General features: G+C 54.5%; 4 protein-coding genes across 4 annotated transcripts; all 4 read right to left on the bottom strand.

Annotated features, from left to right (window-relative positions):
- Positions 1-157: 157 nt before the first annotated feature.
- PG985_005977 (zinc metalloprotease) lies at positions 158-1,678 on the bottom strand (the record flags this gene model as incomplete). The annotated part of the gene is made up of 1 exon (XM_066825746.1): positions 158-1,678. The coding sequence occupies one exon, from the start codon at positions 1,676-1,678 to the stop codon at positions 158-160; it is 1,521 nt and encodes a 506-aa protein (XP_066685353.1).
- Positions 1,679-2,831: 1,153 nt separating this feature from the next.
- Positions 2,832-4,812, bottom strand: PG985_005978 (uncharacterized protein; the record flags this gene model as incomplete). The annotated part of the gene is made up of 2 exons (XM_066825747.1): positions 2,832-4,214; positions 4,273-4,812. 2 exons carry the CDS (start codon positions 4,810-4,812, stop codon positions 2,832-2,834), a joined length of 1,923 nt encoding a protein of 640 aa, XP_066685354.1.
- Positions 4,813-9,190: 4,378 nt separating this feature from the next.
- Positions 9,191-11,696, bottom strand: PG985_005979 (uncharacterized protein; the record flags this gene model as incomplete). The annotated part of the gene is made up of 7 exons (XM_066825748.1): positions 9,191-9,386; positions 9,430-9,490; positions 9,596-9,755; positions 9,809-10,139; positions 10,183-10,853; positions 10,905-10,969; positions 11,057-11,696. The coding sequence occupies 7 exons, from the start codon at positions 11,694-11,696 to the stop codon at positions 9,191-9,193; spliced, it is 2,124 nt and encodes a 707-aa protein (XP_066685355.1).
- Positions 11,697-12,255: 559 nt separating this feature from the next.
- Positions 12,256-13,327, bottom strand: PG985_005980 (uncharacterized protein; the record flags this gene model as incomplete). Its single annotated transcript, XM_066825749.1, has 3 exons — positions 12,256-12,608; positions 12,680-13,016; positions 13,166-13,327. The coding sequence occupies 3 exons, from the start codon at positions 13,325-13,327 to the stop codon at positions 12,256-12,258; spliced, it is 852 nt and encodes a 283-aa protein (XP_066685356.1).
- Between the last annotated feature and the right edge of the window lie 8,470 nt (positions 13,328-21,797).

Genomic DNA, 21,797 nt, shown 5'->3' on the forward strand with positions numbered 1-21,797 from the left:
GAAGAGATTCTTTCCCCGTTGATATAATGACATGGACTTCTTATAATAATTTAACAGGAATATTAACTTATCCTTTCTAGAAGAGCTATGGCTTGTTTGCGCTGTACATAATAGGGGTGACCTTTCTGCATAAACTATGGATGATACAGACAACCCCTCAGGAAACGGGGAAAGGCAGAACCGCGACGCCGCGCATACCATCCGGGCTCTTAGCCCGGACGCCGAAGATGACATTGTCCTTGCTCAGGTCGACGGTGACCTGGTTGACAAGCCCGACGTCCATGGCATGGGTCCAGAACGGCGCCGGGGTGGCGCGCCAGACGACCTCGTAGCTGCCCACGGCGCCGCCCTCGCCCTCGCCCTCGCCCTCGCCCTCGCCCTCGCCGGCGGCCGGCGGGTCCCAGTAGAAGGTGCTGTCGTTGCTGAGCTCGGTGGCGTTGACGCGGACGTTGCGCGGCGTGCCGGGGGACTGCGCCAGGCTCCAGAGGGCGGCGCCGTTGACGCGGGCGACGCGGGCGATGAAGTCGAAGTCGCAGAACTCGGGCAGGTCGCCGTATTGCTTGCCCGTGGCCGCGTCGACGCGGACGTCCTGGTGCTGGTGCGCAAAGTCCTCGTGGGGCTCGGTGAAGCGGGCGGCTGGGTAACCGGCCTCGAGGAAGGGCCGGTGGTCGCCGCCGCGCAGGTAGCGGTCGAGCCGGTACACGACCGACACGTTCATGCCCGTCGCCGCGTTCTCGGCCACCTCCTTGACCAGCCGCGCGAGGTTGCGCGCCGGCGTGTCGCTCTCGCCGCCGATGGTGAGCCGCTGCTCCCGCTTTGCCGCGTCCTCGACCGCCAGCGGCGGCAGGCCCTGCCCGAAGAGCCGGATCGTGTAGGGGTCTACGGTGCCGTCGTCGGCCTTGGACGAGCCCACGATGTCGTTGGTGAACATGCCCTCGACGTTGGCGCGGGGCGTGGCGTTGGCGTACGTCTGCGCCAGGAACTCGGCCCCGTAGAGGCCCTGCTCTTCCCCGGCGACGGCCACAAAGGCGATGCTCGCGCGCGGCCGGGGGTAGCCCGGCTGCGACATGATGCGCGCCAGCTCGAGCGAGATGGCGACGCCCGAGGCATCGTCGTCGGCCCCCGGCGCGTCCGACTCGTAGTCGAGCACGTCGGAAACCCGGCTGTCGTAGTGGCCCGACACGACGTACAGCCGCTCCGGCGACTCGGTGCCGTGCAGGGTAGCCACCACGTCGCTGATCCGGACCGGAAACAGGATGCGCTTACCGTCGGCGGGCTGATCGTACCCAACGACATCGACCGTAAGCCGCCCATCGCTGGCATCGGCGTACTTCCGGAACTCGGATGCAATCCAATCGCGGGCGGCCCCGATGCCGCGCGTGGTGCTGTTCTGGGTCGACAGCGTGTGCCGGGTGCCGAACGAGACGAGCTTCAGGATGCTGGCCTCGATATTGGCCGGGTCGACTTCAGCGAGCATCGACTGCAGCACCGGTGGCGGTGTCTGTGGGACATTGAGGCCTCCCACCGTAGTCGGGGGCCAGTTGACGGCTGCGCAAGTGAAGATTGACGGCGCCTCGCTCTCCCGATGAGTGAGGATGCTCAAAGGGTTCGGCGTAGTCCCGAGTGGCGTGGCCGCAGCGGCCGCCACCTGAGGAAAGAGGATGGCCTGGAGTCTCATCGTATCAAACTGACTCTTTGACCAATCGGCTAATACAAACAAGTACAGTTACACGCAAGTACTTTGGATAGATATCCTCGAATCAGTCGGCGGGAGATCTTCAGTGCTACCACTCGAAGCGGCCCATCAACTTTATAGTCATGGGCGTACATCTGGTACGTGATCGGATCAGACCCCTCAATCGCAACAGCATCATCGGTAATCTCGCTGCAGCAAACGCAACGCATCCCTTGCCTAGAAGGGCAGCACCGCCGCCATTGGCCAATCAGGAGGCGGCGGGAGCGTATCTGCCGGTGCGAATCTGCGGAGATCCGAGTGAAAGAGCCGCTGGGGGAAATGACGATTAGTGGAGGGGCGCTCGTCCTAATGAGGAAGCTGGGGTTGGCGGCAGGCGATAAATAACTTGGAGGCAGTAAGTAGTCATGGGGTCGGGTCGCTCTTGTCCTGAATCAGTATGCTCGAACCGGCCAAACCCGGGGTCTTTCTTGTACGTCGTCACGTCGGCCAAGAAGGCTCGGGAGGGAGAGAGGGAGAGAGTCATTGCGAAGTTTGGAGCAAGGACGTGCAATTGCGGCAACACGCACTATTAACATTCATTACCGATATCCACGGCGCCATCTTTTCTCCATTATTGCAGAATATCCATCGATCAACCCAACTCCTCATCAAGGGGTATCGGCCCTCTGGGGCATCTTTGCACTTGTAGTGCTTTCCAACAAAATAAAACCAAACCAAGGAAACAATAAATAGAAAACGAGTGTTGAAAAGGGGGAAGGAGGTCGTAATGTAACCCGTACTTTTCGCTTGTAATATATAATACACACAAGAACGGATCAAGAGAGCCCGAAACGCTCGACGAGCCAGCTGGCACTGCAATGCGAAAGACACGCAATGCTGTCGCTCTCTCTGTGTGCCTCGGGCAGCTGAAGGGGAATAATAGCGTTGTATCAGCGCATAGGTCTAGGCTCCGTCGTCCAATCGTCTGCGTAAATCTCGTATGAATGCGCCGAGAATCGAATCAGTCGCTCAAATAGCAGAATGTAGCTTGCAGGAGAAAGACGAAAACAAGTTCAGACGTTTGGCGCGGCTTGATCCCACCAGGGTCAAGGCTTCACTCGCCCTCGTGGTGGGGATCTCAGGCCAGGCCATGCAGTCATAAGTTCACCCCGGCTTCGGGGTGTTTCTTAGACGGCTTCACCGGCTTCTTCAGTGTAAGCTGGCTCAGGGACAGCGTCCGAGCAGCTCGTTTGCGGCGGCCGTCCGCTTCTTCCTCGGTCAATTCCTCGCCAAAGGCGCCGAACCCATGCTGGGAGTACTCTTCGTTGGGCGTCTTGAACGCTTCAGACCCGGAGAGCTCGTCATCCACGTTGGGAGTTTGGGCTTCTTCCTCATCGTCGTCATGCTCGAACGTAGAGTAGGCGGGGCCGTTCGCAGGACACCCTTTACTGCTGGCCCGCGACAGCAATCGCAGTTGCATGTTCAGTTTGTTCACTTGGGCCTCCAGCGCCTGCCGTGCTGAGCGCTCCGTCTCGATCATGGCCAGAAGGGTTGCGTAGTGGTCCGGAGTGAACTGACCAGAAAGGTCACGGCCAAGTGTGGGCAGACTAGTCGCCCCCCGAACTGTGGCCGTGGAGATGGGCCGGTTTGCAGGCGCGCTGGAGGTTGGTATAGAGCCGATAAAGGTGTTCTCGTCGCCGAACGAGTCGTTGGAGTCGCGGGAGACATTCTCACGGGCCTGGTTGGCGGCGGCGGCGGCGGCGGCGGAACTCGTGGTGTAGGCAGAGGAGTACGGCCTTAGGCCCGAGGGTGGGGCACGTTCGGGAACTTCGGGGTCCTCGTTGACGCCAGGGAGAAGCTGGAATAGCTGATAGACTAGTTTCTCCAACTTCTGGTTGCACGTTTCCAGATTCGCTATTCGCTCCTCGATGCTAACAGCCTGGGTGATCTTCATGCCGACGACGGTACCAAAATTAAAGGGTTGGGGTGGTGTCTTGGGATCGGATTTCGAGGGGGATTCCGGCGGGTTCGCAGACGAAAACCCAGTGTCTTCATTTGCATTGGACGAGGTCGGCGAAAGGAGGCCCTGGGTGTAGCTCTCCCTCCAATACCGGATCTCGTCGCTGCGCCGCCTCGGTAGCTGGCCGCCGTCATCCTGCAACTGCGACAGGCTTCTCGAGCGCCGGTGAAGCGTCAGGATGTCGCTCGTAATGGCACGGCCAATATTACTGGGGTCGTCGTCGGTAATGTCTTGATTGGCCCGGCCTTGAGCGCTAGCCGGCCGTGGGGACAAGCCCTGGAGATCTCCAAAATCTTTGCTCTTTGTATTGAAGAGTCGGCTCGTGGTGGTGGCCGCCCGCTTCCTGTACTTCATGGGTTCGGCCTGCAGAGAATTGCGCGCGCTCTCGATCGCAATCATGTCTTCGGGCCCGACCGAGTGCGATCGCAGAGCTCTGTCGAACTCGGTGATGGGCAGTGATGCCGATCGTTTCGGCTCGCCCTCCTTGGCCCTAGCTCCCCGGCTTAGAGACGACGGCTCCTAAGCGGGTTGTTGTTAGCCGGTGGATAGTGATAGCTCGCAGGCTACTTGGACTCACACTTCTTTGCAAGCCCGGCTCATCGGGGTGGTCCTCCTCGTGGTGTGCCTCCAGCGAGCCGCCATTGCTTGCGTTTTTCTTCTTCTTGCGACCGAACAACTTGCTGAAGGTCGAGCGCAAGGTCGACTTCTTCCGTTGTGGGGCATCGTGCTCTGCGTCTGTGTTATTGCTCACGCTCGAGTACCGCAACGTACTCGTCCGGGTGTTGCGCTGTCGCGCGGGGCTCCCCGAATTCTCCGAGGCTTGGCCCGTCCCTGGTTGGTTCCTGGAGGGTGTCCTCTCTTCGGGTGATACGCGGGCATGACCGGCTGTGCTCTGGCTGTCGACGACAGACCCGCGCTCCGGTGGCGGTGCCAGTCGATTTGGTCCTTCGGGACCCAAGGGCGTGACAAGCCCCGGTCCAGACTCACGGATAGGAAACTCGCCATCCTCGGCAGGGTCGGGGATCGGGATAGGTCCGGATATTTTGCCACGGATGTTCGACTGGCCTGGCTTGGGGCGACCAGCGCTGGACGGCGACTTCAAGAGGCCGCCTTTCATCCTGTTCCTCGGCAGATGGGTAGATAGACAAGTGAATGGGAGAGGCTTAACGCAACCTCGGGCGAGGGGATGTGAAGGGCCGTAGATAAGACAGATGACGTCCAGCTCGATCCATCATCAGTCCCAGCGATATAAGGCAGAGAAAAAATGAAGCGAGTGAGGGGAGCAAGACTGGCCGGTCCTTGCTAGTGGCTCTGACAGTTAATGCGATCCAGCCTGGTCTCCAGCATCCCACATCGCCAGCAATGCAGCTCCCGAGAACGATGGGCACGTATGGGCGTGCGAATCAAGAGCACTGCACGTCTAGTTGGTTGGCCATCCAGTGACGGAGACGAATGAAGCTTAAGAGGGCTCGGGTGGGCTTCTATGGATGGGGGATGGCACGGAATCAGCGATGGTTTATGGGACGAGCAAGTAGGGAAGAGCCCTGGGCCAGCGCATCACGTATCATAATGCATTTCTGTTACGGCAAGGAAGGGGGCGCGAGCGATGTCTGTCAACATGGATCCCAACCCATGAAACAATGCAACCAGACTGGCAGGTTCCGAGAGGTTAGAACCGCAATGGAGATGCGACCTGGATGTAGGAAAATAACTGGAACCAGGCCAGACAGACATGGCGCTCCCGGAGGTATGCAGGTAGGGTACATGGAATAGGTACCTAGGTATCATGATAATCCCATCTCATCCCATGTGCGCATGTATGTACAGATTCCACTCAGTCAAAGAAGAAGAAGAAGAAGAAGCTAGCAGGCTAGCTACGTGTAGGTTCGGACGAGCCAGGGACCCCTTTCGGTCCACTCTAGCGGGAGTGTCTAATCCTCTTCGCGACAGCTGGGAATTGGGGGATTCTACTGGCAGACTCGCCGTCTCCTCTTGATGAGTTGGTATGTATGTCGTGCCCGCCCGCGTGCCAATCTGGCCTATCCACGGTAGCGAGAGCGTACTGAGCTTGTTGCTTGGTGGAGAGCCGGCTACAGGACAGTGGGGCTTCGGTGGGCTGGTACTGGGCTTGAGGGCTTGTACTTACTTGGCACTTGGGCTTGGGGGGGAGGGGCTTACAGCTTGCAGGCGGCCAAGGTCTGTGTGTTGGGTAAGATTGCCTGTCAACAACCTGCAGGAACTGTAACAGGCTGACCCTTCGGGAGGAGAGACATTCTCCGGATTGGTCGTGCACGCCTGCGCTTGGCAAAGCAAATCATGGCATTACGAAGCCCGGCGCGCTTGGGAGCGAGCGTGGCCTTTCTGTGCGACAGATGTCTGGGAAGTTCAGCTTCGGAAATATCAGTGTTAGGAATGGAATATCAAGTAGACAGACGAAGGGGGGGCCGTGCGTGCCATGTGACAATAGCGCCCCCCATCAGGGGCTGCCGAGATGGGGGTTGCGCCAAAGCCAACAAATCTCCATCAGAATTTGGGCCGGATGCCGTTCGCTGGCTGCAAAGGCCGAATCGAATCCAACAGACAGGCGAGTCACAGGCGGCATGCCCGGCTCTTGGGTTACCCGATTATGAATCTCCGTGCATGCATACCTTAGGTAACTTACTGGCGCATATATACCACCCACTAGAAGGTGAGGTCGGTTAGAAGTCTCAAAGTCTCGATGCAACGGAGGGATGTGGGCAGAGAGACAAAAACCCAAACAGCAAAGTGCACCCTCACTGACCTCACTGACCTCACTGACTGACAGACAGTCACGGCACGTGTGGGCAGCGTCAACCCTAATTTAAAGAAAGTCCCTACTAACCCAGACAATAATTACCGCTAATATACGTTTTATTTTGCTGGTTCGGAAACGCGTCGATCTAAGACACATGAGCCAGAATAATGGGTTGTTTGGAGTTCTAGCCCCCTTGCCCCCGTGGAGGGCAACATACAATGTGTACAACTACCTAACCTACCCTCCGTGTTAGCCCGGGCAGAACGGAATGTGGTACGACTTATTGGGCGAGGTATTAGTAGGCCGGTCCACGACACGACGACACGACGACACGACTCAACTCGACTCGCGTGCGTATGTGCGTATGTGCGCCTGTGGCCGCCTGGATCGACTGGACTCGTCAACAATGCCATCACGCTTCATCTTGCCCATGCATGATTCATTCGGTTATTGCACTCGCCAGAATGTTTGTGTGGTTTATACGAGGCAGCCGGTCTAGCTACAGTACCTGAGTACCTGCTAATCCCGGGCCTAGCCTCCTCGATTACCACTAAGCGCTTATGCACATGTAGGCGCTCAGGACTACGAAGCAGCTACCTATACATAGAAGGCAGGTCGCCGGTGGCATTCTAGGCCACTTGTATGTGTATCTAGGCTGTTGAACTGGAGGGGTCGGGATTCTCAATACATATTTGGCTAAACAAAAGATATATCCGTATATCCATTTTTCGTCCTATTCATAGATACTGCATCAGTGACCTGCAACGCCGCTGCAGATGAATCCTTCGCCAAGCATCAAGACGTTGGGGGCTCTTAAGAATACGAATACATCATGCATCTCTGACTCTTGGTTCGTGCCCTTCAGTTGCGGCTGTGGCGGCGGGACGCACGCCAAATTGCACGCATATCTGACCTTTGGCACGCCAGTCAAACGGACATTGTCATAGCACCCTTGAAACTATTTTCTGTCGTTCCTCTGGCCGTCTATGCGTCAAACTCCAACCGCAGAGTGTACGTAGGTCAGTCGTGGCAGTAAGTAGTACCCGAAACCTCGGTATTAGGGCATCCACAGCATGAAAGTCACTGTGGATTTTTTCTAGTTTTTCTGATGGTTTTTCTTCATCCTTCTTTTTCTTCTTTACGTATCTTCTCTTCATCGTGTCCCGAAACCCTGGGCATGCGTAGAAGCCTGGTTTTTGGACAGCGGGAGCGCACGAAAACGTGTTTGATCAGCCGTTCTCCTCTTTCCTGAAATGGACACGGTCAAGAATCCCAAGAGATTCGCAACACGCCAGGGATTGCGCCTTCTGTTGCGTCCATTCGAGATCTTCTCCCGTCACCGATGTGTATCAGGGTCTAGGTAAACAGGGGAGACTTGTTTTATGTGACATAGGGCTCTTTTCAGCCCGCGGTCCACTCTGACTGGGGCCGTTCTGAGATGTCGGGTCAGTCTCTGTAATTAGCACGTATTACGCCGGATGCACATACCTACATACTCACACTATACTCTTCTCCTCCCCTCTCGACACAAGGACCGAGAGTGTTTTCTAACCTGCCTACGGTTTTACCCCGTGTGGCTGAGACCTACAGAAGCACGCATGTATTATGCACGACTCACACCGCACAGCGTCAACAACCAAAGCTCTTTGGCAAAAGAAAGAACGAGAGAGAAAAAAAAAAGGGAGGGAAGGGATCCCATAGGACAAACCGCTCCATCGCACTCTCTGTTGCGTCTGTCTCTTGTTACAGGCCCAGCACCAATCCGCGGCGACAAGACAGCAGCCGCCGCAGCAGATCCTGGGTCCAGCCTTCTGCAGTCATCCTGCGAAAGCTGCCGCTGGCACCCGATTCGGCCCCCAGGAACATACTGCAATCAATAGGGGGGCCGCTGCTGCCCTCCATGATGGAGAGGGGAAAAGGCAGGCTGCGTGTCCGCTAATGCAGTCTGGAAATGGAATGGCCTGGGGTATACCATCGTCGAGCAAGCAGCCAAGCGATGCAATGCCTGCCAGCATCCTCTCTATCTACATGGGGTTTTCGGAGGTATTCGTGCCTGCAAACGACGACCAGTTGCCAGCCGGCCACCCACGCACCAGATCTCGCCAGGTTTGGTTGCTTTTCCGCCGCCGCCGGTGGTCATGGTATTCCGTTTCGAGGTAGAGTGCAAGGTAGTAGGTAATCCTTCCCTACCTCTGTAGTCCCAACGGTTCGACCCCAGACGCCCCGCTCGTGCCATGGTAAGTAACTACCAACCTGAAACAGCATGGATTGCCGATTCCGTCATCATCTTTTATTGCCTGGTCCCCACGAGGATCTTCTTCCGCCAGCTAAGATTGGTGGTTGCCACATTCTCAGCCAGCCATTCCCTGGCTGGGGTAAGCGACCTTGCACGTTAGCGTATTAGTTCATTAACGCGCCGCCTGGGTATGTGCAACTACAGTATGATTGTCCAGAGTTTCGCGTGGCCCCAGTGGAGCGAAAAATCTACGAGCTGCATGATAGCACCAGCATGCTGGGTAATATGAGAGCACAAAAAAAACCTCCGATTCATGCAATTTTGTGGGTAGGGATGAGGGTGAGGGCGACACTGGATGAACATGTCCTCCAATCTGAAGCTCGGTGGGTTGCCTTGCATGAAAGGCTCACCGCACCCTCCGTCGGCTTCCTCGGTCGCGAATTACCACTAGCCCGCCGTCCTCCACCTACGAGTCTGAGTTTATCAGTATCCCAGCGAGGCGAGGTCTGGATACCGCAGGTCCGCGTTCTCCTCGAGCCACTCCATCCAGTTCTTGAGGAACTTGCTGCCTCTGGCAGCCAATGTGATGTGATCAGCAGCGAACGTAACATTTGTCTGTATGAAGGGGCCAGGGAAACAACCAAGAACTACATCAGGGCATATCCAGAGTAGCAAGCAGCTTGGAATTGTGTGATGAGCGGGCAAGAAATATAACGACTCACTTCTGAACGGTATCTGAGTCGCCGATGATGATAAGCGAGCGCTTTGGCCTTGTCATGGCAACTAAAACCTGGCATCAGCTTGCGTCCTTTTCGACTTGACTAATGAATGAGTGACTCGGGATCGGCAACCGAGGCAACTCCCCCGTCTGCGTCTAGGCCAACTTACCATTGAGGCGGCGCTTCTCGCCTAGGAAACCAACCTCACCCTCACTGTTGCTGCGGACCAGCGTGACGATGATGGCCTCTTTCTCACGGCCCTGGAACCCGTCTACGCTACCCAGCTCAATGCCCGGGAACTGGTCCTTCAGAGGTGCGAGTAGAGCGACCTGGATGAGACGTCAGTCATTGCCGCTCAATTAACAAAATACCGGGTACGCACTTGAGCGTTGTATGGCGTCACAACAGCAATATCCTCTGGCTTGACACCGGCATCGACGAGCTTCTGCACGTGCTGCTTGGCCAGCGCCGCTTCGTTTTCGTTGCTCTTGCTATCACCGAGGAGCGATTTGACACTGGACTTCCTTCCCGTGTCTTCTTCTTCGCTTTTCTCGGGATAGTCGCCACCCTGTGTGTCAATGAACACGACGGGCTCGTTCGTGTCTTCGGTGTCCTCAACACCGGGTAAGTCGTTTAGCAGGCGCCCTCTAACTCCATCTGCTGCTTCGAGCTTGCCATCGTAGAGTTCGTCTGAGGGGAAATCGCATGATTTTCTCGTGCATTCGATACTGTGTCGTAAGCATCCTCTTGATGGACGAGCCATGCAAAGATAGGAGCCTATCAAATAGGGTGGTTTCCAGATTCATGCCCTTGATGATCTTGTCGCCGTCTTTGACCACGACTTTCGTCTTGGAGTTGCTAGACTTGACTGTTGGAGGCAACTGCAGGTGATCTCCAGCACAGATGGCCTTCTTTGCTGCAAGCAGCGGCACCCAGCATTGGGCTTCGAGTGCTTGACTCGCTTCGTCAATGATAATGACATCGAATGATTCGTTCTTCAGCTGAAAGCCACCGGCTCCATGAAGAGTGGCGAGGACAACTTTGCTGCCTCTGATCAGATCGCTGACACACTGCCTTTCCCTAATCCGATACTCCTTTCGCAGATCCTTGAGATCAGCATAGATGGCCTTGCGTTCTCTTCCAGTCCGGGTCTTCTTGATGGATGCCTGCTTGGCATCCATCTCGGCACGCACGTCTTTGACAATTAGCCCTGCTTCCGAAGTTGTGGTCAATATGTCTAGAGAATGGTTTAACACCGACGGCAAGAGCCTGGCTGGGTGCCCAAGACGTAGTATGGGTAGTTTATGGGGCGACAGGCGCTCAACAATGTTGTCTACCGATATATTGGACGGCCCGCAAACCAGTATGCGCAGGTTTCTTTTGACCATCTGCAGGATGAGTTCGATGAGGGTGTGGGTCTTGCCCGTCTACAGTAGGTCAGCCGATGTATCTCAGCAGAAACCAACAGGGGCTCCTACTCCTGGCGGGCCATGGATCAAGGCTATCTCTTTCGAAGCCATGGCAAACCGAATAGCATCTTTCTCTGCGAAGGGGTCAGTACTCGAGTTTTCACACTGCAACGAAGGGCTCGGTGACGAAAATCCGAGCCTTCACTCCTCTTGTAGCTTACGTGAGTTGTTCAGTGTTGGGTCAATCCACTCGATGCCAGCACACTCTGGCCCGGAGGTTAGGCTTGACGGGATTGATGAAGGCGAAGACAGCCCAAACAGGACCCGGGTGAACATGGAGTATTCCGACTCGGTTTGCTTCTCAAGTTCTTTCATTGTCTGGTTCATCCGGCGATATGTGACATCGTCGGCCAACTTGACAATCCACAGCCTCCCCGAGAAAGAGACATCTTCCTTGTCCTCGTCTATGGCAATGGCCACGGCCTCTCTCTTGGTTTTGGTGACGACGCCACGTGCTCCCTTCTTTTCCAGCTCCTTGATCTCTCGTTTCTTGGCGCTGCCGGCCGGCAGCTCGGAGACAAGCACGATGTCACCGGTCCGTATGCCGTGCTCAGGTAGCTCGCCCGTAGTAGAAGTAGCACTGTCTGGGCCCAACTCGAGCACGGTCTTGCCGCCCAGGCCAGTACGCTGGGCCGAGACAACAAGGTTGGTGATAGCGAGTCCGGCACGCTGCAAGGCGGTGGGACTGGTGTTGTTTATCAGGCCGCTGTTTTCCTGAAGCTCACTCTGCAACTCGGCATCCAGAAGTGCAAGTTGCGTACTCGCAAAAGCCTGTATGTCAACTGGCTTGGCAGGCGCCATACTGTGCAGCCAATCTCAAATGACAGGTTTATGCTGTTACGGGTGCAGACTTCTCTAGGATCCAACGGTCTCGATGCGCTGATGTTGACTTTAAGCGCAGTGGTTCCGACCTACAAGATTTCGGAGCTCCTGCTGAGGAGCTCCGGCACAGCACGCTGGGTCCACCGCATTCAGCTAAAGTAGGTACCTACCTGCATGTAGGTTTAGAGGTAGGCACCTACTCAAGCAAAGAAGACACAAACCTCACAATGGTGAAGCCATGGATGATAAAGGCATGTGGCACGCGCGCGTCTCAGACACGACATTGATACGTACTTAGTCAGTATTGCATCTCCTCGTCCAACTAAGTAGGTCGGGTATGCGTTTGGGGCGTTAATTTAGGCCTATGGCGAATGACATCATTGCAGCCCCCATATCAGCCAGTCAAGCATTGATGTATCTTCAAGCTCTATGCATACTTACATTACATATGTGTAGCTGCATACGGCGTGATCCCCTTCTTGTTAAATTCTGCTATAGTCGTGTTTCTACCTCGGCTTGATCTATGCTTGATCGGCATTTATAGCTCTGGCCGTGAGCTTGTGGGATGAACAACCACCACTATAATGAGAGACACTACCATCAACGCCATGGCGATCAAAGACACGAGGACGATTGTTAGCCTCGCCGCTGGGAACTTCTTCTTCAGTATCCATTGCTGGCTTTGGAAGTATCTCTGGTAGCCTAACAGCAATATCAGGATACTGATTCCCAGGAATGTTGCGCCCAACGGCTTTCCTAACCGGCGAATGGTCTGCAAGGCCGCATCGTCGCCTTCAGCCAATGATACATTGAGCCGGAATAGCTGGGTGACGGCGATCCCGATGGAGGCAAATGCCAGACTGGTCCGCAGCCAGGCCAGAAAAGTACGTTCTGTTGATTACAACTAGATATTAGATGACGACGAACGGCAAGCGGTAGACAATATGTGGTTTGCAACAAACCTAAAGCTAGATGGTCCCGTGCGACGCTACCCTTGTTCTCGAGCTCGATAGACCAGATGTTCCTCCAGAAATATGCCCAGGAGTTTTCGTCTCGGTTGCCAGCCTCGCCTGGATTTGGCCGGGCGTGCCCATCCGTGTTCTGTGCCGGCGCCTGGGCTCGGGAGTTGGTCTTGTCGATCCTCGAGTTCGACTGGGTAGATTGGTAATTCTTCACATGCTTTCCCACGATGCCGGTCGTCTCGTCTGCGTTCTCGTCGTTGTTGTCGTGAGGGTAGAGTTGCGATTGCGACATGGTATTCGCGCGATGGATGCCGGTCTGGACTATCGATATTAGCCACTGGCTAACTACTTAACCTTCATGCCACGGTCGGTGTCTGGACGTGCGACGTGCCCGTCACATCGGAAACTTCAAGCCACCGGGATGCCACGCTATGGTTGAGTCGGAGAGTTTGATGGACGGGCACAAAGGGCCGCCGTAGTACGAACCTCGACAATCTCGTTGAGGCGTTCCTGAGTCGACTGCTGCCGCGACAGCCTGGGGGAACTGGTTGGCCTGTTTATTTTGCTGTTGTCTTGCGAGGAGGAGCGGTGCAAGATCGAGACGGGCGACGCCCTCGAGCTGCTTTGAGCAGCTTGGTGCTCGGCCATGTTAAGCCACTGCGGGTTGCAATATTGGGGCGCCCAAGCTGATCACGCCATAGCCCTGGAACGGCTACGTAGTTGAAAGAGGGCTCGGCGTTGAAGCTGGCTGATGCTTCACGTGCATATGATGTGCTGCAGAGCCCACCAATTGCCAAATTGAAGCTTGCGATGGTATCATTTACCAACGGGTGCGTGGGGGGGAGCTTGATCGTTCAAATCGGATTTGGCGAGTCGTCATACCGCACTTGCAGAAAAGGCACAGGGCCCTTTGAGCGCCAAGGTCGAGCGAAGTACCGAAGCCCCCGGCCCCACCAATGCTGCATGACTGGGATCTCTTAGCCCACGATGCACCTGATATACTCCCGTCGCTATGAGCAACTCAACGAGGTCTCACGATATTGTACTTACTCACCACCGTCCAAATTATCGCGTGGGTGTGTTCGAGTTGCTGTAATGTGTACCTGCTATCTGATTTCTCAATCACTGGTTGGTGATCGCCCAAGGCTTTTGGGATGGAAAATCCATCAATGTGTATCAATCTAGCAGGACATGTCCTGCTGTGCTGTTGTACTTGCGAAAATGACACAAACAAGGCTGATGACTCCAGTGGTATTCCAGCCGATCTTTTGCTATAGGAATTTCTTACCTGAGTGTTTCGTAAGGGGTAACTACCGGTTGTATTCACGTAAACGAAACCCCTGGATACTAGCGACCCGTAATTACATCACCCTTTCACCCGTATGCCTAACCAGCGGCTCTGAGTACCCAAGCGTTCTATAGAATCTGTCCCAAGCGTGTTCCCATCTCAACTCCTGACGTTGGTAGAGAAGTATGTATGGTAAAGGAGTTCGGAACCTAACCCGGGGTAGGCGATGACCAAGTGTTCGAGCGTTCTTGAGTCTACGTACGTACTGGCCGAGAGATGTACATATCTCTCGGCCTAATAAGCATTTACCCATCTAATATACAAGACATAACTACTGGAAATCTAAAGGACGGTCATCTGCGTTACATATTAAGCCCACAGCTGTGTCTCTACACGAAAGGTTGCCCCCAAAACTTCATAGTAAAGGGTCATCCTTTAGCAGCTCTACATCTGATAACTTGAATACTCCTTTTCATATCAACAATGGTACTTGAAGCCATAAGCAATCTATACTTGGCGGTATACGCATATATATAGTGGCGAGTTGTGGTGTTGAAGGTTACTGATCATGGCTGGCGAACAGTTTATTCAACGTCCATTAGTAGGTAGGAAATATAGCAGTACATAGCTACCTGCAAGCCTTGGGCATCAGCGTCTGATTCAGCTCTGGAGTGTTTGGTACGTGAGTAAATCAGTATGCAACAGACCTACTCATTGACCAATCCGAGTTTGTTGGACACAGGCCATGTCAGGCTGACGCTCATGACAGAGTGTAGGTTCAATAACTACCCGAAAGGGGGTATATCCCATAGACCGACATGTCGTTCGTACCCCACGGGATATATGTTATCTTGCTAGTAAGAAACTATTCGCAGTCCCGGATGCTCAAGTACAACTAAAGGAGCCTATCCATAGTTGTCGCGGTCGACATGGCTTTCGTTTTGATTACGAACGCCATATCCCCTCGTTTCTTTTCGCTTGCCATTTCTGCCCAACTCAGACCGGACCGAACACTGCAGTTATCCCGGAGCGTATGCTACCCTTCATCACAGTACTATAGCGCTGCTGTTGTTATAGGGGCCCCATGACTTGCCAGTAAGACTTAGACCTGCGTTGGACTTCATCCGGGCTACGGCCGGCTAGGATACAGCACACGTAACTCGCAAGCTGGACGGCCCTCAATTCGGACCTGCACAATCACTCTAGACCATATTAAAAGAGGCATGCCATAAACGCATAAGAGCAGGTGGATTTGCTGAAGGACGGAGGGCATTATTGCAGTACTACGACTACCTGGCACAACTTCGTGGGCGATGATGATCATCTTGTATTAGGTAGTCTTCATCCTCATGCGTCAAGCTACTCAAACCCAAGGCTCTATGCGAGCAACACAGCTCATCGGATACGAGAACCACCGCCCAGGAAGTGAGGTAATCACATGAAATTCCGTGGCTGACGTACAAATATGATATGATAAGCCTGCAACACCGAGAGACTTATAAGTGGGATGGATCTGTCATATAGATCTCATGCGACAGCTCAGCAACCATGAACCACCTACTCAAAGATCCGATGCATCGAGACTATGTCAAGCCTCACCTGGCGGGTTCATATAGCTTTCATGCACCTGGCAGTGACGCCCAAACGGGCGCCATGGGCATATCCGTTATGCAGACGGCGCAAGGTGCTACTCAAACAATGAATATTGGATCAGGTTACTTCTACTACTACGTAGCTACACCTATCTAGTCGTAGAGGCGGTGCCTAAACCCCAAATAAGCTGATGGGAATTCGGACGACATCAACGCACCCCCACGTCCGTACCAATAGCTCGGAGAGTATTCCATATTGACCGATATGAATTATTTGACAACAGACACCAGCAAGCGTACATCGTCACTGCGGACCTCCTGTGTTCAGCACTCCCAGACCTTCCAGACCAACCCAGCCTTGATGTTGTCAGCTCATGGGCTGGATGTACCTGGAAGATTTCGGTACCTCGTCCAGAGGTGTGAGACAAAAAAAAGACAAGCCTGACGACGTATCGGGAACCTCTCTGGTTTCACTTGTTGGCACAAAGCCAAAGCGCTGTCGCAGAACTGGACAGCATGTAGAGACGCCCTCCTAAAGACGCCAGACGTTCCTTTTCCTCTTACCTCTTACCCGCCATGTGCAAAACATCGATGCGAGAAATGATGCGTCACGACACCATCTTCGCCCCCATTGACGAGGGACTACCACCAAGACGAAAAGGCTGGGGGTAGAGTCGTTCTTTCGTCCGTGGCAGGCCTCTACACAATCACAGGCACGACAGCCAGTGGTGACAAGCTGACACTGAAATCAAGACGACAGCAGCATAATTGGCCTATCCTCGCTCCCAACGAAAAGGAAAGGCTTCAGAGGAGCGATTTGCATATTGCTTGTACGCTGATGTCATATCTGGGTTTTCCCAAGCTGACATGGCAGGCCCAATGAACATCAAAGTCAAGTAACTTTCGGTTCACAGATCTCACTCCTGCCGTAACAAGTACTCCTCATCTGCATGCTAAAACCACTTACTTAGTGAGATCTGATGCATCTCATCCGATTGAATCATGAAAAGAGGCCTACTGCTGCACTAATGTGGCCGTACAGTAGGTAGCCTCTCAGCTGCGATAAGCAATGCATACCTCCTGCCTCCTTACATCCAGCACCAACGCAGCTGAGAGGTTAAGAAAACCCCGCCCCCTCTGGCGCATAGTTGTCAACTTAGAGTGCTTAGACGAAGTAACGGGCGCGCCCGACAAGCTAAGCCGCGGCCAGCGGCGCCATACGAGCACATACTCGCTCATCCGTACGGTGCAAGAAGGCTCAGGCATTGGGTACTTAAGTATGCAGCTAGAACGACAAACAAACAATACCGACAGAAAACATCGAGATGGGCGAATCAAAGACCCGGGGCTTCGATCACCCCGCTGCAGCGATCCATGGTGGTGTGGTATGGAGGGATAGGCAGATGAGCATTGCCTAGTGACGTTCTCTTGTGCTTTCTCTCGATTGGCTTCCATCATGACATGCCCTCTGACGTCGATTTCCCCCATGCTCGGGCCATCCACGTTTGGTTGGCAATTAAGATTACCCAACATCACACCCATGGTATTGCTTCGATTAAGCCATGGCCATGGTTGCACTTCAGGGTGACTGGGCCATTGGCCGGCCTATGGTGGTACTGGATCGCACAGCAGCCAGTGGGAGGTGGCCGACCGGGAGCACATCACATCGTCATGGCCGCAGTGCAGTGCGGTGCAGTGCGCAGTGGCCGACGAGGCGCACCGACGCCCATGACCGACCAGCGTGATCAAATATGGCATCGAGTGTTTCCATCGCTACATTTCGCCTCTTGCATTTGCCAAGCGGCGCTGCACTCCGCATTCTGGCTAACCAGCGTTGCCAGAACCACCCCGATCGCTACGATACGTTACCTCCCTGCTTCCTGGCTGCCCTCGCTCCCTCGACAGCGAATGGGAGTGTGCATATGAGTCCGGGAGGCATCCCAAGCAAGCCGCAGTGTCGGTTCTGCACCCTGCACACTGTACATCTGTATTGCATCCGCGTCCAGGCTAATGTAATCCCAAATGCACTTTGCCACACCCCAACTGGCCAACCTGCCAACCACTGTGAGCGAAAGCCCAAGCAAGGTGCCAAGTGTTTGGTGCACAACTTGGGCCTACTGCAGGAACCAATGCCTCTCCGGGGCATCGATATTCATTACCTAGCAAACACAAACCAACCGAAAGCACTCTAGCCTCGGGGTCGTTCAGGTGGGAGCTACCGGTGAGAGGGATGCAAATGTACAGTAGAGCGAGGAAGGGAAAAATTCTCGCTACTAACAACCGGCACCGGTAGGCTGTTCCCGAGGCTCTGGTTCAAGCAAACTTATGCGAGATGAAGAATCGGCGGAGTCGCAGGCCATCAAATCAAGCCTGCGACGGCGACCAACCCCAAGTCCGGTCCCAGCAGGCCCAGCAAACATGCGCATAGTCTTTTCCTTCTTCGTCGTCTGGGTGCGCGTGCGCTGTTCTGTGTACTTGTATGGAGTAGAGCAGCGCTTGATTCAGCCAAATCGACCCGTCACCTGCATTAATTCCGAAAGAAAGAAAGAGGGGGATGGGGGAGGAGCTTATGGTAGCCAGCGGCCCCGAAAGCCGGCTACCCCAGAAGATCACCAAGAAAGGGTAGCGGGCTGGATGGTGTGTCTCATCGCTTGTCTTCCAGAATCCGCCATCGAACGCATGGCACATTTACCATATGAAACGGCGTGAGATGGATGAAATAGAGTGTGAGTTGGGACTGAAACATGGCGACTGTAACCCACCATTGCATAAAAAGGGTCGGGCGCGGTTTGATTGGGAGGTGATGCTGTGTGGCAGTGATGAAATGTGAACGAAGTGCCTCTCGATGGACTGTACTCTGACCACGGAATGCACGCTATGCCGCCATTGCCCTCGACTACTGCAGGTTTGTGCAGGCCGGGAACCATCGTCTCCCCCCCCCCCGAGGCTCCGTACCTGTTGATCTCAGCTCGGCACCTTTTCTGAAACAGAACGACGTGCAGAGACGGCTGACGCCTCTGTCTGCAGGTCTGGCATAGCGGGGTTTGATGATGGCCTATCCCAAAAGCATCTTGACCTTCCTTCTGCGGATAGGGTAGTAAGTACACGTAGTATCTGGGGGCAAGCCTATCACATGGCGTCAACGCCTCTTCCCAAGGCACCATATCCTGGCGTACGTGCCTACCTACTTCCAGTACTGGAACACGCACGCTGCCAGTTATTAGTGCCGTACCGAGCACTTTGTCCTGGCGTACAGTACTTGCGTGTTGCAGCTTCAGGGAGGTTCCCTGGAGGAGTCCAGAGATCTACAAAGTTAACTGGTACCATTTGGATGGGACGGACGAGATAACGTTGGGACCTGCAGATGTCGTCACATCACCAACTCAACTACAGAAGCCGATGAGGAGCGTAAAAAGCAATTAATCCACTAAGAAAGGAACCCTTCCACAGGCCGAAAGACCGTCCTTGATCCAAGCCATCAAGAGAACAAGAGACATGCTTGCGTGTAGGCGGAGTATCTAAAACACCCATCTACCACTCCCGCTCACCATCCCCCGCGCGGGGGGCATGACGGCCTCAGTTTGCGCATGCCCCTTCTGTGATGTAAGCCCATGAATATAAGATAGCGGGATGTGAAAAAAAGTCAATTGCAGTCTGTGACGTTACTTTCCTTTTTCCCACTTCTCCCTTGGACGGATTACGTAACTAGTCACTACGTCAAGTGTATGCATTGGGTACGCTGTATTCTCTTATCGTATTTGACGTATTGGAACTGCTTGTGGCATACGTAGTTGTAATTACCATCACGCAGATCGTTGATCATCCCCTCCATCTATCGTAGTGTCGTGGTAGCGTAAAGAAACCCGATGACGGAACGCGACCGCTCACAGACAATCTGTACGGTAACACTGGAAGATTGCCGGATCTTCTCACCACTACGACGTAATACTGTCAATGTATGTCACAGGCATGTAATCATTAATGGGTTTGGCCTCTTTGTGCTCGAGCGCGAGCCCTGAAAAAATGGCCTCGCCACTGTCAATTTGATGTTGGAATTCGTCTATGAGCAACGGGGTCCCTTGCATTTTATGACGATCGCCTGTGCGGTCCGTCACCGGCTCTCCATCTTGCGCAATGGCTAGATGGCTAGATGGCTAGCGAGGTAGCAATAGGGCAGACAGACTCACAGACGGGCCAGGTCAGGCCTAATAACCCAGGCATCCATTTAGGCCCCCAGGCAATACGTGCAGCGGCATCAATATGCAGAAAGCAGACGAATTGGCACACCGACAAGCCGACCACCTTTCACCTCTTGACGTCTGCTGCAGCATCCTAACGCAGTATCCATCGAGCTGCATTTGGCAGTAGTAGCGAAAAACAATAACAACAGTGGTTCGGCGTAGTCCGAGAGATCAAATTATCCGGTGAAGAGTTTTGCTCCGCCAGTCATGGGCATTCGCAGCCAAGCAGCCAAACATTGAAGGGTTTGGAGAAAGCGGTATGATACGCCCTATCCACCTGTTCGTGATCCCTCGCAAGCAACCTTGAGGGTGGTTTGCATTACATTACACTGGAGGTGTCCAATGGGACCCATCCGGGACAGCTCGCGAGCCAACGGCGCCCCTGCCAATGGGGCGCGCTGGCAGACAGGCGGGCAAAAAAGGCGGGCAGGCGGGCGAGCTGGCAGAGGCAGGCTGCAATGTGGGCGGGCGGTGTCTCGAGGCGGTCTTGGACGCGATGGCATTACTCAACCCATGAACTCGAGGCCCATCCAACGTTATCTGCGTCTCGGCACGTGTATCTCTCGACGTACGATGGGTGCAAGGTATAATGAAGCTGCTCAGGTGTCAAATTTGCCGTAACATTCGATATGCATGACCCGGTGGGGGTGTTATGGATGTACGGGGCTTCTAGAAGGTTTCAAAGCAGCAGCTGCTGGCCACTGGGAGTCGTCCCCGGCCCGGTGGGCCAGAAACACGACCCTGTCCAGAACCCATAGCAATATTGCTTGGCTGCCCACGGAACAATCGAAGCCTGCAAGTATTGCTTCCAAGGAATCTCCAGAACAATGTCACATGCCCGGCCAATGTAACCCGATGCAGGTGAGCCGGATCGCAGGTTGGCTTCAAATCGCTTCAACTCCGGATCGAGGCTCCTGGCAGTCCGTGTACAAGTAGACAGACACACCGGAAGGGCAACGGATAGCCCCCTCTCGCTGTTTCTGTTCCTGATCGCCAGGGTCCAGGCACAGGTCCAGGCACAGACACAGGTCCGGCCGGTCCAGGCACAAGTCCAGGAACCGTACCGTGGTAGTCGCTGTTGTAGTAGCAGCAGTAGAAGCGACAGCGGGTAACAGGGTAACTCGTTTGTTGACTTGGGCAGACCTGGGGACGAGCTTCTTTTCCACGGTTCAAATGCGGGCTCGTCGTCCGATGCTGGTTGACGTTTTTCGCCACTTGTTGGTGATTGTCGTATGTACAATCATAGACCGAAGAAACAGCTTCCGAATCTGGCCTACTGGGTGAAGGTATAGGCCCGAATTAAGTGAAAGCACCCTTGCTGGCGAAGGGTTCCAAGCCCATAAGTTTCTGGAGTTGTGTGACCGGTTTTGTCCGTGATTGGCCTAATATTTGCCGGAGAGAGATCTTCTGGAAGAATATCCCTACGCAGCCAGTGCGACAAGCGGGCCAGCAGGGCCCTGGCCTGCTCATTACAGGCCCTTGAATCAGGCCCCGTCGCCCTTGGTTCCCCGGCAGGCCGGACTGGTCGCCAAGACCTCGTTTTGATAATGGGGACTCATTAACGACTAGGGTCCGGCCTGACCTGTGGTGAATCTGGGGTTCGACGTGAGACTTGTCATCGCTTACAATTTTAGGTGGCGGGCAGATAGCTGCCCACGAGCGGGCCGCCGTGGTGTTCGTGACATTGTCGCTGAGATCTTGAGTGGACCGGACTATAGCTGCACGGGCAATCTGGCGTCGTTTGCTTACATTTGACAGCGTTGCACGTCTTTGCGGTGTAGGGTGCCGTTGCTGCTGTCGCCCATTGGCGCCCATGGCTTTCGACGACGGCAAATGAATATTAGATGGATGGACATAGATTTCACCCAATTTGGGCGCCGCGGAATAGTGTATTTCCCAGGATCTGGTAATCACCAGGCCGACTGACTAGAGGGGACCAACAGCCAGCAATCCGAGTATCGCACCGTCCTTTCTGTTCAGAGGCAGGACACAGACCC

The sequence above is a fragment of the Apiospora marii genome, assembly GCF_038362585.1.
Source record: "Apiospora marii strain CBS 49790 chromosome Unknown utg000004l_segment0_segment0, whole genome shotgun sequence".
Lineage (NCBI taxonomy): Eukaryota > Fungi > Ascomycota > Sordariomycetes > Amphisphaeriales > Apiosporaceae > Apiospora > Apiospora marii.